The following is a 16,437-nucleotide window of genomic DNA, read 5'->3' as shown; positions in this document are numbered from 1 at the left end:
CCTCTGCAATAAATTTCAATGCATTTCAACATTCTCTCGCTACAATCCATCATCTGAAACCCGTTCACCATACCACTAATTGACTTTCGGCGCACCGCTGACCGCTACGGGACCCATTTTTGCTTGGTTCATTTTCTAAAGTGAAAATATGCGTATAATTCAATTTTTATTACATTGCCGCACCGGCTTGTGGAAAGCTCCCCTCTCCCCTCCTCCATTCACCAAATACCCTCTGGCAGCTGGCAAACGGTCCACTTCCCTCCGTGTCACACTGCATCGAAGTAAAACGGTTAATTACGTCGTTAATGTAACTGGCTATATGACTGCATGGACCGAAACCAAGAAACCTTGGTCATAACTCAACCGCAAGCTCATTCAGGCCTCATTCACGGGCCTCCCTCCTTTTATCGTGATCCCCGTCCCTCTTACCCCCACCCACCCTTCTAGAACCATCTCATTATGTTGTGGCTTCTGCTTTAGTGCAAAGAATTATGCTTCTCTTCGGTTGGGAAAGGCGCGCTGCTGCTAATGACGCGTGTGGTTTTTGCGGTCCTAAGGTCCTTAATTACGGGGCCTCGCCAGGGCCAACACGCCTAATTATCATTCATAAACACTAAACGACGCTTCATTAATTAGCGATGCTCTTTGCCGTTTGCGGCGGAAACGGATTCGAGGCAGAACAAAAAGAAAAAGTCGAAGATGATAAGCCAAGAAGTTTAGTGAGGGATAAATGATCTAATAAAGACGATGTTTAACACTAAAATGTACTCTAACTAATCATTATGCTTGTTCTTGTTATTTCCATTTCAGCGCCCAGTATTCGATACAAGATCACAAGCGGTAACATAGGCGGGGTGTTTGCGATACACAACACCACCGGAGCTCTGTACGTAGCCAAGGGCCTCGACTACGAAAAACTCAAAAAGGTAAGCGTTTTAACTCATCTGACCCAACAACTTGGTATTAGTTTATGAAATGTTGGAAATTTTATCAACTAGAAAAAAGTCAAGAAGCAATTTTCTTAAAAATCTTAATATTTTTGTGAAATTTCTTTTCGTTATTTTTTATGTGATTTGGTGGGTGTGTTCTTTAATACCAAAAGAGCCATTTTGAATGAAAAGTTTGTCCATAAAATCTCCATTCTGGCAATAAAAAAATGCAACAAAATTTCAAAAAACTGTACCTCGAGAACACATTTTTAAGTTTAATATTTCCAATTTCAGGCAAGGGTAATAGACGGGTAATTCTCCGCCAACTCACACAAAATCGGAAAAAGATGATCAAGACCGCTCAAGGTTTCTCGCGACAAACACAAACAAACAAACAAACAAAAAAACAAAAGAAGGAACTTCCTGTTATTCTTGAGCGACGAAACGGCCTACTTTTCATTACAGGGGGTAGCGAAGAAGCCGCCATCTTGGAAGTTCAGATAACAAACACTCAGAATCAGTATTATTCATATTACTTTGGTAACACGAAGTGTGTTATCCTGGTTAAACTCAAAAGTCCCATGCAAATGTGTAAAACCAAACTGAAAAATGTGTAATGCCGATTCACAGTGTACGGGCGCACTGTTTGATCGACCAAAAGAAAAAAAGCAAAAAAAGGTAAACAGAAAAATCACTTTTTTCGATATGAATTTTCAGCCAATATTGGGATGGAATCTCCAAGGATATGATAGAATTTGCCATCAGCAACACAATTCACGTGTTTTTTTCAGGTATTTATCGATTGAATTGCGGGAAATTTGAAAATAAAAAACCCAAACAATGATTTGTTATGGGCTACCATTTGACAGCTAATGCTTTTGTTGTGGGCTCTCATTTGACAACCGTGCTAATGTCGACTGTTGTCAGTTTGCTTTGGTCGGAATAGGGTTGCCATCCCCCCGTTTCATTATCACAAATAATTGAATGGAAAATTAATCCCTTTCAATACCGGTGCTGAAAAGTTGAACTTTTCAGCTTGTGTATCAAAAAGAAACATTGTTCAATATTTTTTTTGTCTTGATCGGTGAATTCACTTAACACATGGATGTTTGACTTTAATTTCCATTCAAAAGCGTTTTTCGATATTACAAAAAATAATTGCAAGCAACTCGTTGCTGAAGTTGATTTTTTCAGCATTAATAGTATTTATCAAACTCGGCACACCTCGCAAGATTTTTTTTTTCAAAAAAAATCTTTTTTTTGCAACTTGTTGCATAAACTACAATTAGCGTTGTGTACAATCATATCAGGAATTCGAGGATTTTTAAAGGACCCATTTCATTGCAAGGCCATATCTCAGCAACCAAAGGTTGGATCAGCAATGTCAAAAAAAGATTTTTTTTAACAGCATGACTTATTTGGGCTTTTAGAAACGATGGACAAAGTTTCATTCAAACTTTAGTAAAACGTCGATTTCCGAAAAATGAAGAAAATTGTTTCAGTGTCCATTTTTCTTTTTTTTATATTTGTTATTGTATTTTAAACAATGTTCTTATAAATCATAATTTTGAAAATTCTAAGGTACAATTATTTTATTCAACACGAATTTAACGACAATAGATTAAAGGCTGAAGCACCAAACATATAAAAAATGCATTGCTTTTTGATTGGACATTTATTTTTAATTTTAAAAATGACTTCTGAACTGTTCTCATCATTTCTAGCAAACTTTACTGAAGACACCGAATTGATTCATCTTTTTCTGAAACAATAGACACACAGATTTTAAAAACATTTATAAGTCATTTTTGACAAAAAGCAAAAAAAAACACAATTTTGCTCAACAAGCTAAACAGTGATCAAAATCATTTGAAAATTAGACATCATTTAAAGGTGAAATTTAAATTGTTTTTTTTTGCGGTTTTATCAAAAAGTTGTTCTATTTTCAATTCAATATTCTCGCTGGAAATTTTCACAAAAACTTTTCATTCGGACGTAGTCTACCTTTGTTTTATGCCCTATTCAATTCTTTTTACGGATTTATGCTCTACAACTAAAGATGTACAACTTGATCATAAAATTCTTTAAAAAAAAAAGCATAAAAAAGTTATTTTGAACTATCAAACTTTGCGAGCGTTTTTCTGAACACCGAGTTGTTTTACGGGTGCCACGATATCTCGAGATGGGATAGACCGAATTGGCTGAAATTTGGAGTGAAGACTCGCAAGACATATCCATTGACGAAGCCCGATTTTGAAATTTTGCATTTAAAAAAAAATACAAGTATCAACAAATTTCGATTTGTTTTATATGAAAAATAAAACAATATTATTATCTTTTTTAAAAATGAACTTTTTCAAAATCGGCCATCCTTATGCACACAGAACCGGTTTAATGAGTCTTCACCAAAATTTTGAGCCGATTTGGTCAAGGCAGTGTTGAGATATCGTGGCACCCGTTTTTTGAAAATGTTAACTTGATATAGCTGTATCTCGGCAATGATACAACCAAATTTCTTCAAATTTATTATATTTATGTTAATAGTTGAAAATGTATATTTTAATGTCCTGAAAACAAATTTAGAAAAAGTTTAAGTTTGTGCTCAAACCATCCTCTGACATTTTCTGCCGATTTACATGTATGTAACCCCTTAAAGTTAGCGTTGTTCATAAAATATCATTTCAAATCTTAGATTTTAGATTTTTAGACTTTTAATAATCTGTTAACAATTAATAACAGTGTTTTTATTGAAGACCTTGCTGCAAAAATTAAGAATAATTCAATATTATTTGATAGCAATATTTCCAAATTGTTTTATTGCTTGGAGGCGCTTTATGACTGATGATTCGTATTTTTTAAAGTTTGTCTCAATCATAATTTTTATATTTGAAAAAAAAAAATATATCATGCGGGTATTTTTTATGACAAAAACCATTTCAAGTATTTTATCTCTTTCCACGCATTCAATCCATTCAATTTTTGATTGGCATTTTTTGTGAATGGAAACGTAAGAAAAGGTTTCTCTGTAAGAAGGTACACCCTCGTTCATATCGATAGGATTGACTAAATATAGGATCATATCTTCTTCAAAGCAAGAGAGCTCCAACCTTCTTCAAAGCCAGTTGAAATCTCTTTTCAAAATATCTGTCACAGATCCATTGAAGAGTGAAATGCTTTTTCAAAAATAGAGTAGCGCTACCTGCGATGAATGTCAATGAATAAACGTTTCTCCATAAATCAGAAAATACTTATCAGAAATTTGATATGCTATGAATTTGACCGTAATTCCGAGAAATGTCTTTCTCCATATCCCTCACAGTGCCAAACCAACCGTGTAAAGGTCACGTTCCGCATAATACGTCAGAGACATGTACTTTTCTTGTCCCTCCAAAGCAAAAATCCCCCTGATGAGCTCCGATTTCATTGACGTAGAATACCAACAGGATCGACATTTTCCACGCAGCAATCTAACGCGATCCATTTTGTTTTTTTTTTTCACGCACCTTTCCGGAACGTCGACCAACAGTACGAGCTCCGGCTGACGGCGTCTGACAGCTTCAAGGAGAACTACACGACGGTGCTGGTGAGCGTCAAGGACGTCAACGACAATCCACCTGTATTCGAGAAATCATCATATCGCACACAAATCACCGAGGAGGATGACCGGGGCCTGCCGAAGCGAGTCATGCGGGTAAGTTGGATTTGAGGGGAGGAGGGAGTTTGAGGGAAAATTGTTCTTCCTGAGAGATTTGAAACAGTGTCGCAAGATGGAGTAGATTGGTTCAAATTTTGAAAATAGTACTGAAATCAATATTTAACAATGAATTAATAACTCAAAAATCTTAATTATTTTGTTTTGGTTTTCATTAGTTCCTTTTCAATGACATCGAAGAACGAATTTTGAAACAACAGTGAAATTCTCAAAACTTGAACCTTTCTAAGAACGACCCATACCTCGGGGGTACATCCCAGGTCATTGCCAACCTTTTGATCGACGACGACGATGCTGATGATGACGAAGCTTCGGTCGGCGATGGCACTCTCTTCTAGGAAAATGAATCCTCGTTACTGTTAGTGTGTGTCCTCCCCGTGGACCGTTTATCCCATCTCCGTGCCATCACCACAACATAGCCCAGAAACACACCCACCGTTAATCCTGCTGAACACGTACTTAGTAGTCTCGCATGTGGTGGGTCACGGTTTGCTGGAGGGAAAGCAAAAAAATAAATACAAACACACCACACCCGATGTGGTGGATTGTACGGTGAAAACGAATAAAATGTTGCACACAACCGTGATGAATACTGATGAGACCGTGATGGTGGGAAAAAGTGCGATTTCATTCACCTAGAAGGGTGATAGAAGCTATCACCTAGTCTAGACAGCATCCGTTTGCTACTGATTACGCCTGAAAGTATGCCTTAAAGTGGTGAATTTCATAATGGTTGGTGAATTTGTATGTATCGCTAACTGAACTTGGAAAAGTCGTTGGCATTTTTCTAATTTGTTTATTTTTTCTTGAAAAAGTTGTTTCACAGGAATTCAATGCCAATATTCTTCTTGAATAAAATTCTCCTGGATACCACATACGTGTGCGGTAATTCAATGCGCTTAGCAAACACACTAGTTTATATGTTATGGGATAACACACAGCTTTTGCACATCTACACAACAGTAGAAAAAAAGCGTAGTTCGAGGGGTCATACAGAAGCTGACGATGATAAGCTTCTTTGCCAGGGGAGCTGCCAGGATTTTGTGCTTGATGACTGCTTGCTTTCCAGGGGGGAAAAACGAGAAATATGGCGATTAGATACACCTTCACCAGCTCCAGAGGCAAACGTGATGGACGTGCAGAAAAGTTCGTTACTTAACGGTGGTATGTGCACTCTTGACGGGGTGAGTAAAGTGATGGATTCCCAGACAGGTGTGTAAATTTATGGAAATGTTATTCCGAAAACCATTAGTGACGGGGTCATAACCGTTTGTTACGAAATAGTTTGAAATTTACAAATGCAAAAGCTTAACCAAACAATCTTGAACTTATCTCGCTAAAAGGGAAAAGCTCAACAGCAAAACAAAAAGCCAACCAATTAGCAGCAAACAGATTCGTGGAAATTCTATCTCTCAAATTAAAACTTGTAACTTTTCCACTTGACCGCACTCGAACGGCAAACTTTGCCTCTCCGAACAAAAATTAGTTTTATCATCAAATCCCCTCCTACCCTTCCAATTTGCTCCCAATGAAAAAGTGTGGAAAATTGATGAATAATGCAAATTAACAGCGATTCCCACTCAAACATAAAACTAACTTTTGCCTCTTCGAATCGAAAATCTCCATTGTTTCCGGTCTGTTTGAGTCAAAAACATATTTGAAAAAAAAAGAAAACGAAAAAAGTCAGAAATTGGAATTGGGAAGACGACGCTGTGGAGAAGACATACTGTGCCAGAGCAGCTTTATTTGACCATTAGGGTGTAAATAATGGCGTGAAGCTGGAGCGGTGTCTGACTTGGAAAGCAGAGGAAACTGGTCAGCGAGGAAGCCATTAGGGTGAAGTTGCACGTTCGAGGGAGGAAAATGTCCCAATTGTCACCAGTTTTGAAGGGGAAATCGATCGGTTTAAGGTGATTGGGAAAATATTGGTAGCGACTTGTTGCGGAGCTTTTGCTAAAGTTTTGCAACAATGTTTCAACACTTTAGGTGACAGAAGTAAATTCTGTTAAAAGTGATAAAGGTAAATTAAAACAAATTGATTTTCCATTTGATTCCGAGCATTGAATCTTCTTAAAAAAAAAACAAAAAGTTTCTGGCAAAACACTTTGTCATATTGGTCATGTCTGTAACATAAACATAACCTTTGATAAATATTTGCAGTTCAAAAGTTCAATTCCCAAACCTCGTTTTTTTCTTTTTTTTATATGTTTTAAAGGATTAAAAAAGGTGTATTTTGACCAAGAGTTAAGAGTGGTTCAAAATCTGGTTCAGAAGATATTTTATTTTTGATAAAAAAGGTGCATAAAAAACCTAAAGGGGCCATCCATAAACCACTTGCACGCCTTAAAGGGAGGGTAGCGTTCCTTGTTTCAAGTTGAAGTAATTTTTACGTGAATTTTACTGAAAAATGTTAGTTTTTTTTAATTTGAAAATACTGCATTAAGAAGCAGCACAACTGAAAAAAATGTTTTTGGAAATTTCTCAAATTTCCAATAAATTCCTACTGCAAATTTGATGATCGGACTACGTACTGATTGCTGTGAATCAGCTCGTAAATATTAAATTTTGTAAAAAAAATTGATCTATTTTCAATTAAAAAATTGAAATTATAGACTCAATATTAATCTTTTGATAATCCTTAAATCGCTAAATTTGTAATCTTGAGCCAGGTTATAAATTTTTTAAATTATTCTTAGGCTTTTTTGCAAGCATTCAAGCGTATCAATTACCGATATGAAGCTTTTGCAACTGATTTTTTGAGGAAGGCGCTTATCACTGAGGTAGTTTAAGTAAGGTTTATTTCATGAGTTGTATTTTTTTGTCGATCGTTTGGCCATTTCACATATTATTCAAAGTTTTTGTCATCTCAATAAAATCCAAACTTTAATTGAATATCAAGTTATTTACTGAACAAATTGAAATGCATTTTCCTGCACTGATAATATTATTTAGTATGTTTGGACTTGCTTAAAAATATGTGGAATATTTATGAAACCCGCAAATATTTTTTTTCGCGATTTTTTTTCGTTGATAGCAATGCATTTTAAAACGCTTATTTTATCAAATAAAATGGCAAATTATAAATACACAAAAGAAACGACAAATACTTCAAAAACCTTGAAAAAAATCTGACGAATTAAAAAAAAATATTCTTACTTGAATCAAATTTTCTATTTGGAATTTGAACTATCTGTCAAGCAGGACATTTTATCAAATTAATTTGTAGCAAAATTTTTTTCAACGTCATTATTCTTTTTTAAATTGATTAGAGACAGGTGAATTAGGATTTTTCGAAATTTTCAGAATCATACGGAACATTTTTCTTGGAATATGTTTATTGTCACTCAGAGGTGTATCAGTGTAATATGTTTTGATATAAATTTCGAGTTTTTCTAGAAAACGTTCTTTAAACAGAGCAAACTTCTTAGCTAATAGGACAATTTCGAAAAACTTGAAAAGTGACAGCAGGGACATTGAATCTGGGCGGTGAAATTGGATAATAAAAATTTCAGCATTTTTTTTTTTTTGTATGACGTAATCTCACCCCAGATCCAATGTCACCCCTGATGACGGAACATAAAATAGGTTTTTATTCTTCAAGCAATCGTCATCTTTATTTTTATGCAAAAATAATTTTTCATTATATTATTTTATTTCAATAGAAAAATAGTGTGCCCTTTAGAGATTATATTCTTAAAAAGTTATTTTCAAAATTCAATAAATTGAAAACAAATATTGAATGGAGTAGCAAAATTATCCTTTAAGTTGAAAATGCAATCCTTCTCTGTTTTCAAATCTTAAAAAATGTTATATGTATTCCAAAAATCAAAGAATTTAAAAGATAAAAAATTTCGAATTTACTAAAAATTAAATCATTACATTTTTTTGCAGAGATTGATGTGGAATTCAGAACGAGTTTACAAAAGATTATAAAAATATTTTGTGTGACCATTTTTTAATTGGAAATCAATTTTTAACATTTAAAAATCAAATGAAAAATATGTAGAAAAAGTTAATTTGTTTAAATTCAACTTTCAACTAAACACATTTTATTAGTATTGGTAATTTATATGTGTGTTTGACATGCGGCCAGGCAAGTTTCAGCTGGTTGAGGACCACTGGTCTACTGGAAGAACATTTAAGAAGTTCATTTTTCGATTGAATTTTTAGCTTTTCCTGTGTGAGGACGATAACAAAAATTAGTTCCTTGAATAACTTGTGCTTAGACATAAATATTAAGAAAATTAAGAAACTTAAAATTACATTAAAGTCTTGATTCACTCAATTACTATTTCATAACAAATTTTACATAAACTACTACTTTAAACTTATTACTCGACCTATCAAAATTTGCTCATCTTACACCATAAATATTTCAGCAAACCTTCTGTTTTTTCATTTCCCAACGCAGCAGATATCAACCAGTCGACGAAACGAACAGCAATAAATGTAAATAATGCAGCGGAGCAATAAACATTAAAAGTAACTGCCGGGCTGGGACTCCACCGTGTGGTTGTCTGTCCCTTTCTGGCCGGTCGACTCCGTGGTTGCGATTCCGATTGGGCCCCGCACCGCGCTCGGAGGTGAAGGGATGCAAATTTCCCCACCAAACCTCACTTTTCTCACGTAGTTTTTTTTCCTCCCTTCGCACTAAAAGCATCCGAAAGTGTTGTAAGGCTGGTCAGCCCAAACCGTTGAAAGGAAACTGCGGTTCCAGGGATTGGGCAAAAAGGGTTATTTGCGTCAGCGTCGAAAAAAATGGGGTTTTCGGCTGGGGTTGAATTCAAGAGAGAAAAAAACAGACGAAGGAAAATAGGTCACAGTTTGGCCACGAGGGACAGTAGTAAAATTATTTTTTCAAAAGCAAATTACAGCTTTCGGCGAAACTTCGGTCTATTTCCGTCTCGCTCAGGATATCGGCGGAAACGCAACTCCCGAAAAAGCTCCAAATGAGCTTTGGGGAGGGCAAAGCTTGTAAAGTTTTCCGCCTAATGGGAGGTGACGGCAGAGGTGGTGGTTGGTTCCGCCACACGAATAATGGATTTTCTTATGGAGGAAAGTTTTAAATTAATGAATGTTAATTATTTGTTATTTCCCCCGGTGCCTCCAACTAAAACCCACACCCGCCGTGTAACGAGCGGTGAAACACTCTCCCCGGGAGAAGATGGCAACTGTTTGCTGGTGTTGAGATTTTCCCATTTTCTTGCCATTTCCCTTAGCGGGTGAGGAACATAACTTGTTAAAAGTTGTCCCCGTTCCCCCTTCCTGGCACACACCCACACACACCTCAGGCAGGAAGGAATACAATTTGCAAAACGGTATTGTTGAACAATTGAAATTTACAGGCGACGAATCTTGGGTCGTTTTGGGTTGGTGAGGGCAAAAAATACACAGTTTTTCTTTGCCGGAAAGTTTAATTGTTGGTGTTTCCGCTTTGGTTTGGGATCGTTTATTTTTTGATTTACGCTTTCCCCCGCGAACTTTGGCTTAACTTGTAATGATGGTGTTTCAATGCGAGGAAAATTGGTTGTCTTTTAAATTGTCAGCTCAACGGTTAAATCATTTGAATGTTTATTTTTATCTTTGTAAATTCAACGAGCCCACTGGAATATTAAAACAATATAGCCTTCAAAAACCTTACTGTATTTGGGTTATGCTTAGAAAGAGAAAGTTTTTTCTCGATTTTAAATTACAATGTCAGTGTCGTTAATATATTCTTTCGAATGACGACAACTTCCTCTAGTTCGATATTTGAAGTGAAAAAGCCGTTGCAAATTTAATTTTCATGGATTTGGATTTAGAAAAACTCAATTTTGGTAATTTTGATTCTTTGCAAAACAAACAAAAAAGGGCATTAAATTTTACGTCCTTTTTTAACGTCTTGATTTAACAAAAATAAAAATATTGTTTTCGGAAAGATCGGAAAATTTTACGAATGTTTTATATGTTGACATTGAAAATCGGACCATTAGTTTCTGAGATATCGTCATGAGAAAATGGTGGGTTGTTTGGGTGAGACTTAGAAAACAACAATTTTCCTGTTTTTAAATCTTTGCATGGCAATATCTCAGCAACTAAGGGTCGTATCAACAAAGTTCAAAAAATCAAAATATAGACAATTTACTCAAATTTTCAAAAATATTTCTTTCAAAAGTGGGCAAACATGGGCACTAATTAAAAAAAATAGATAACTGCGACTATTTTCAAAAAAGTTACCTAAAAATGACTGTAACTTGAAAACGGTGCACTTTATCATAATTTTATCAAAGTACTTTTTGATTGCGAATTTGATTTAACATCGAAAAATGAAGTTGAAAAATTTTTGCGATCAATATTTCGATTTTTTATAAAATCAGTATTGATTCAAAAATTCATAACTCGGTCAAACATTTATTGCATATTCTGGAAATTTCTGAAAAGTTAGCATTTGATGTCCCCTAAAACATATCAGAAAATAAAAACAATAAAAAATAGTGTTTTTTGCAAATCAAGTTTTAGTGACAAAAAGTGAAATTAAAAATCACCAAAAAAAAAAAGTTTACCGGGTATCATTTTTTTTTCAGTATAGTCCTTATCCATACCTAAAAATTTGCAGAAGACACCAAATCGATCAAAAAATTCCTTCAAAAGATACAGATTAAAAAAAAAATCGTAGATCATTTTTGAATGGACAGCTGTCAAATTTGTATGGAAAATTATATGAACAAACTATACGAAGGCACTGAAAAAGTTTCAGCCCGATTAAAAAAAAAAATTAAAAAATATCGATTTCGTAGAGAATTGTTCAGGTAGAAACAAACACACAATTATCTGTTGAAAGCTGTGGATTTTTTTGTTTAATTTTAGTTTTGGATTACATTTTGGGCTATTTTCATACTCAATCTTAGCAAATTATTTTTGCATTAATTTTCTTCACTTGAGATGATTTGGCTTGTTTTTTTTTTTCATTATTTTGTATCTGATTAAACTTCAAAAAAGATCAATTTTGCACGATATCCTCGAAGTTTCTTTTATATTTGAATAACTCAAAGATGACAAATTATCAAATGGAACAACTTTGCATCTGTGGGCAGTACAGTGTTTGTTAGGTAACTGAGAAACTTTTAATTTAAACGCTCGATAGCTGGACTGTATCCCAGTTAAAAATCAGTCAATCATAAGAAAACAAAAGTAAACAAAAAATATTAAGTAACAAGTTTTCGCAAAACCAAATGCAATGATTATTATTATACATTTTCATGAAATTTTATGTAACACGTAAGAATAAATTTTATGAGAGAGCCAAAGCGTTTTTTATAATTTTTTTTCTATTTCATCAAACAATATTTTGCTATAATGAACCCCTCATAACTTTTCACACAGCCAGTTAGCGAGCACGTACTGTTACTGGGCTATGTTCTCGCCCTGAATAACAAAACACTAGACTGGCTCGTCGTTTTAAGACTATTGTAAAATGATCAAATCAGAAATCAAATTCAAACAAATCTGAAATGTAACGCGCAAAGCCACACGCAACCAACCGCTCCCAAATTGTAAATGTAAAAAAACACAAAAAAATATAAATAGGTGGTGGGACAAGCGTACGTTTCTGTTAACTATTATTTAAAATACATTAATCCCAAATCTTGTCAAAAAATTAAAAATTAAGAAAAATTGCTTATAAATTCTGAAAAGCACTAATATTGAAACAGCCTAATAAGCAAATATTCAGTGGAGAAACATGGTTTGTGAAGATTCAAACTCACAACTGTGTCACATTCTTCCAATGTTCCACCTTTTTGACCCTCAGTGTCACGACCAATGTAAACATACACTTGATGCTTTGCGCCTTGTTGGGTTTGCAAAATGTGCACCCTCGAAACGTCTGACATTCAGCGTGTGTATTTTGTACAGAGATGCGCTAAATATGTTAGCCGCATTCAGCTTAGCTCAGATGTCATTTGGCATAAGGGTTGTTTGACATAGGCAGTCACGGGTCCCCCACAGACCGTTATTATGAAGAAAAAATTTCCACCCAAACCAATGATTGGACATGGTTTCTGGGACCATTCTGCACCTCTGGGCCAAGTTTCAAAATATTTGCCGGCAGAAATTTCGAATACGGTCAGTTTTAGTATTTTTAGTTGAAATTAAGGGGAAATCGCATGTAAAATACGTAGGAAAAGTTCAAAGTTTCAATGTTTTAACTCTTAAACGTTACTGGTCATGGTTTTCAATTGTACTTACATGTAGCAGAATGATATAAAACGATTTACGGAACTGACTTAGCCGGATTAAGCCTTAGTTAAGTGACTTAAGTACATTATTTACAAGTTTATATCTAAATATTTTTTAAAAACTCCTACATTAGGCAATTTTAAGTCTAGGAAGACTAGATTGCATAAAAATAATTAAAATGGGGTGACTTTGAGCCAAGGGGTGACATTGTACCAAATTTTACGTTTGTTTAATAACTAAATAGCCTAACAACAAGCTCGATAAGCTTGAATTGCAAGTATTACTCGTTGCAAATATTATTGTCCTCTCCCACAATTTTGAAAAATTCCGTAGAAAGTTGAATAAGAACGAAAAAAACTACAAAGGATTATTAACCTTATTGGTGGACCCCACGAGTTTTAAGACCCAAACTACATTAAAAACTTACATCGTCCTTCATATGTAAATATTTATAAGTTTAATAACCTATACATATTAGACTATACTATTTTCACATTTCGTTAACATATGCCAGGCTTGTTAAAATAGTTGATGAGTTCACATGATACAGGAGTAGGTTTTGTTTTACTGAATATATTATCAGTAAAAGTACTTGCTGATCAATAATATGTTTTGATGAATTTCAACGATGATCAAACTGTATCAACAATACATTATTTTTTTATATAAATGTTGTTTATTTGACTTGCTTAAAACATAAACGTAATAATTGGATAACCTAAATTGATAAATACTAGTGAGATTTGCTTCGACGTTGTGCTGGTGATGTGTCGATGTTTACTACCAGGCGCCCCGAAGGAGCCGGAGGGTTATCAATTATAAAATACAGTTGTTATGATGATTAACTGCAATTTTGCAAAATCTTAATTGGTTTGAAATATTAATCCTGTGGGAAGTTGTGCCATTAAACTTTTGCTAATTATAATCATTACACAGGGCAACAAAAAAGTTAAATGATAGCTGAAATACTCACTACATTTCATTCGTATGGTTCAAATTTCTAAACGTTTTAAAACAAAAACTTTTATTTGTATTCAGAACGTATCGATTCGGAACTGGAAAATGTACGCATCATTTTTAAATTTGTCACTTATAGGTGATTTAAAATCCATAGGCCTTTTAAACATTTTAAACGATCTGCGAAGCAATATCATCAAATTATTTGTGGGTAGGGGTACATAAATAGACCAAATCAAGCAATCTACATACAAATATTGACATAAACTTAATGCTTATCAAAACAATATTTTGTACATTATCACCTCTTGGCTCAAAGTCACCCCATTTTAATTATTTTTATGCAATCTAATCTTCCTAGACTTAAAATTGCCTAATGTAGGAGTTTTTAAAAAATATTTAGATATAAACTTGTAAATAATGTACTTAAGTCACTTAACTAAGGCTTAATCCGGCTAAGTCAGTTCCGTAAATCGTTTTATATCATTCTGCTACATGTAAGTACAATTGAAAACCATGACCAGTAACGTTTAAGAGTTAAAACAATGAAACTTTGAACTTTTCCTACTCATTTTACATGCGATTTCCCCTTAATTTCAACTAAAAATACTAAAACTGACCGTATTCGAAATTTCTGCCGGCAAATATTTTGAAACTTGGCCCAGAGGTGCAGAATGGTCCCAGAAACCATGTCCAATCATTGGTTTGGGTGGAAATTTTTTCTTCATAATATCGGTCTGTGGGGGACCCGTGGCAGTATATTGTTATTTGAAAGCAAATGTAAGAATGCTACATTTTATGATCAACTTAAAAATTGAGATTAAAATTCTTATGCCTTTTGTTTTTATGTCAACCAACCATATTCCATTGCTTTATGATTTGTTAGATCGTTCTTAGTTACATTTGACGGTGCTGCACAACACTCTTTTAGCAGCAGTGACTACGATATGTGTGTCTTTTATGTGTCGCTGCATGAAAACTGCAAAAGGCACAAACTTTACACAATGTTTTGCTTTTTGGTTTGTTTTCACCCCGCTCCCCAACTCTGCTGCCCGTTTCATTCAAATGGATGTTGCAGCAGCATCTCTTAGGCAGAACAAGCTACAATGTCACCCCACGGTGTGTTTGTGCACTTCTGTCTGATTTTATCTGTTTGGATGCTCTTTTCCGGGAAAAACCGGCAGCGCCGAGGAGCACTTTGCATAATGTGTTTGCTTTGCACATTGCGATGTTCGGAACTGCTGCTTGTGTTCTGTTCTTTTCTGTCCTGCTATTTTCGGAAGGATGTTGACACAGCAAAACGAGACACAGCCTTGTTTCCCCCCTTCAACCCATGGGGTGACATGGGCTTGTCGGAGTTTTTGGGGAACACATTTTCCGAGGCTGCTTTTAAATGGTGGCATTATTTCCAAATTTGTTATTTAGGTTCGGGCCAGGAAGCAATCACCCGTTCGACGGCAATGAAAATGGTGTTAAAATTCCGCCATGATTGGCCCCCCTGGTTTTGGTTTGGTTTTGGGGTCTCCCACTCGGGGGTGGTCATAAAGCTGAGCGGTGTAACGCACACGGGGAACGAAGGCCAGCAATTCCTCCTGGAAATTTTGAGGTGTCAGCTTTATGACCGAGCTTTTACGAGTCTTGTTGTTCGCGCCCGTAAAAATCAATCAGCACTATAAAAGGCAAGCCGCCCACGAGCAAAAACCTCATAAAATCCGTGTTACCTTCCGTGTCTAATAAAACCACCCATTATGGGAGAACCCTGCTATCATTCAGTGTCGATCTTAAAACAAGGACCAACGAAAAAAAATTTGAACTCAAAAAAGGGCCCGAACAATGAAAGAGTGGACAAGGTCCCGCGCAGAGCAAAGGCAAACCACACAAGCTCGTAAAAGTGCAAATCTCATTAAAATGGTCCCACATGGGCGGAACAGCCGGGTTGACCGCCACCACCACGAGGCAGCTGAAGCGGAAAATAAATATATAACATCAGGAACGGACGACGAATGGCCGTATGCGGAAGAAGCGGGTTACTCTCCTGGAAGGAATTGGATTCGGTCGGTTGTCCACCCTGGCCTCTGATGGGTCGTTTAAAATGGTTGTCAAGGGAAAAGATACCGAAAATTTTCGATTCGTTTGACTTTCACTCTAGATTCTGGATATATTTTTGTTGCTGTTTTAAATAAATGTTTGGACATTGAAAACTTTCTATAGGTTTGATTAAATATTTAAGATTGAAATGATAAATCTAACGACAAACATTGTACAAATACCTTCACAGCAAAGGAGAAACAATGATTCTTACAAACAAAAGTAACCTTTTTAAAGGGCTAGAAACACTTATTTTTTCATTTTCATTTTTCTCCAATTTACAAATTTTTTTAAATTAAAATTCGAACCAATATTTTTCCAGATAATTCCCGATTCCAGATTCCAGAAAAAGTTTTTTTCCAAAGCTTTATCTTTAAATGGCTGTTTTTCAGCAACCAGCTGTCCGATCAACAAAGTAAAAAAATGTTAGGAAAGCTTATCAAAAATATTTTTTAGAGGGGTGAAATTTGCTAGAATCCTGCTAGAGCGTAGTGACTGGGTAAAAAGGGAAAACAAAACTCATTTGCAAATGAT

General features: G+C 35.1%; 1 protein-coding gene across 1 annotated transcript in view; it reads left to right on the top strand.

The window, feature by feature from the left end:
* Window positions 1-16,437, top strand: part of LOC120425239 (neural-cadherin-like) — a 187,339-nt gene that overhangs the window by 111,682 nt on the left and 59,220 nt on the right. The window contains exons 3-4 of the mRNA XM_039589673.2: window positions 811-926; window positions 4,456-4,620. Of these exons, the coding sequence (XP_039445607.2) occupies window positions 811-926; window positions 4,456-4,620 (281 nt within the window). The remainder of the gene's footprint in view (window positions 1-810; window positions 927-4,455; window positions 4,621-16,437) is intronic.

This window comes from Culex pipiens, chromosome 2 (genome assembly GCF_016801865.2).
Source record: "Culex pipiens pallens isolate TS chromosome 2, TS_CPP_V2, whole genome shotgun sequence".
NCBI lineage: Eukaryota > Metazoa > Arthropoda > Insecta > Diptera > Culicidae > Culex > Culex pipiens.
Note: the sequence above shows the minus strand (reverse complement) of the source record. Positions and strands in the feature narration are given on the sequence as shown.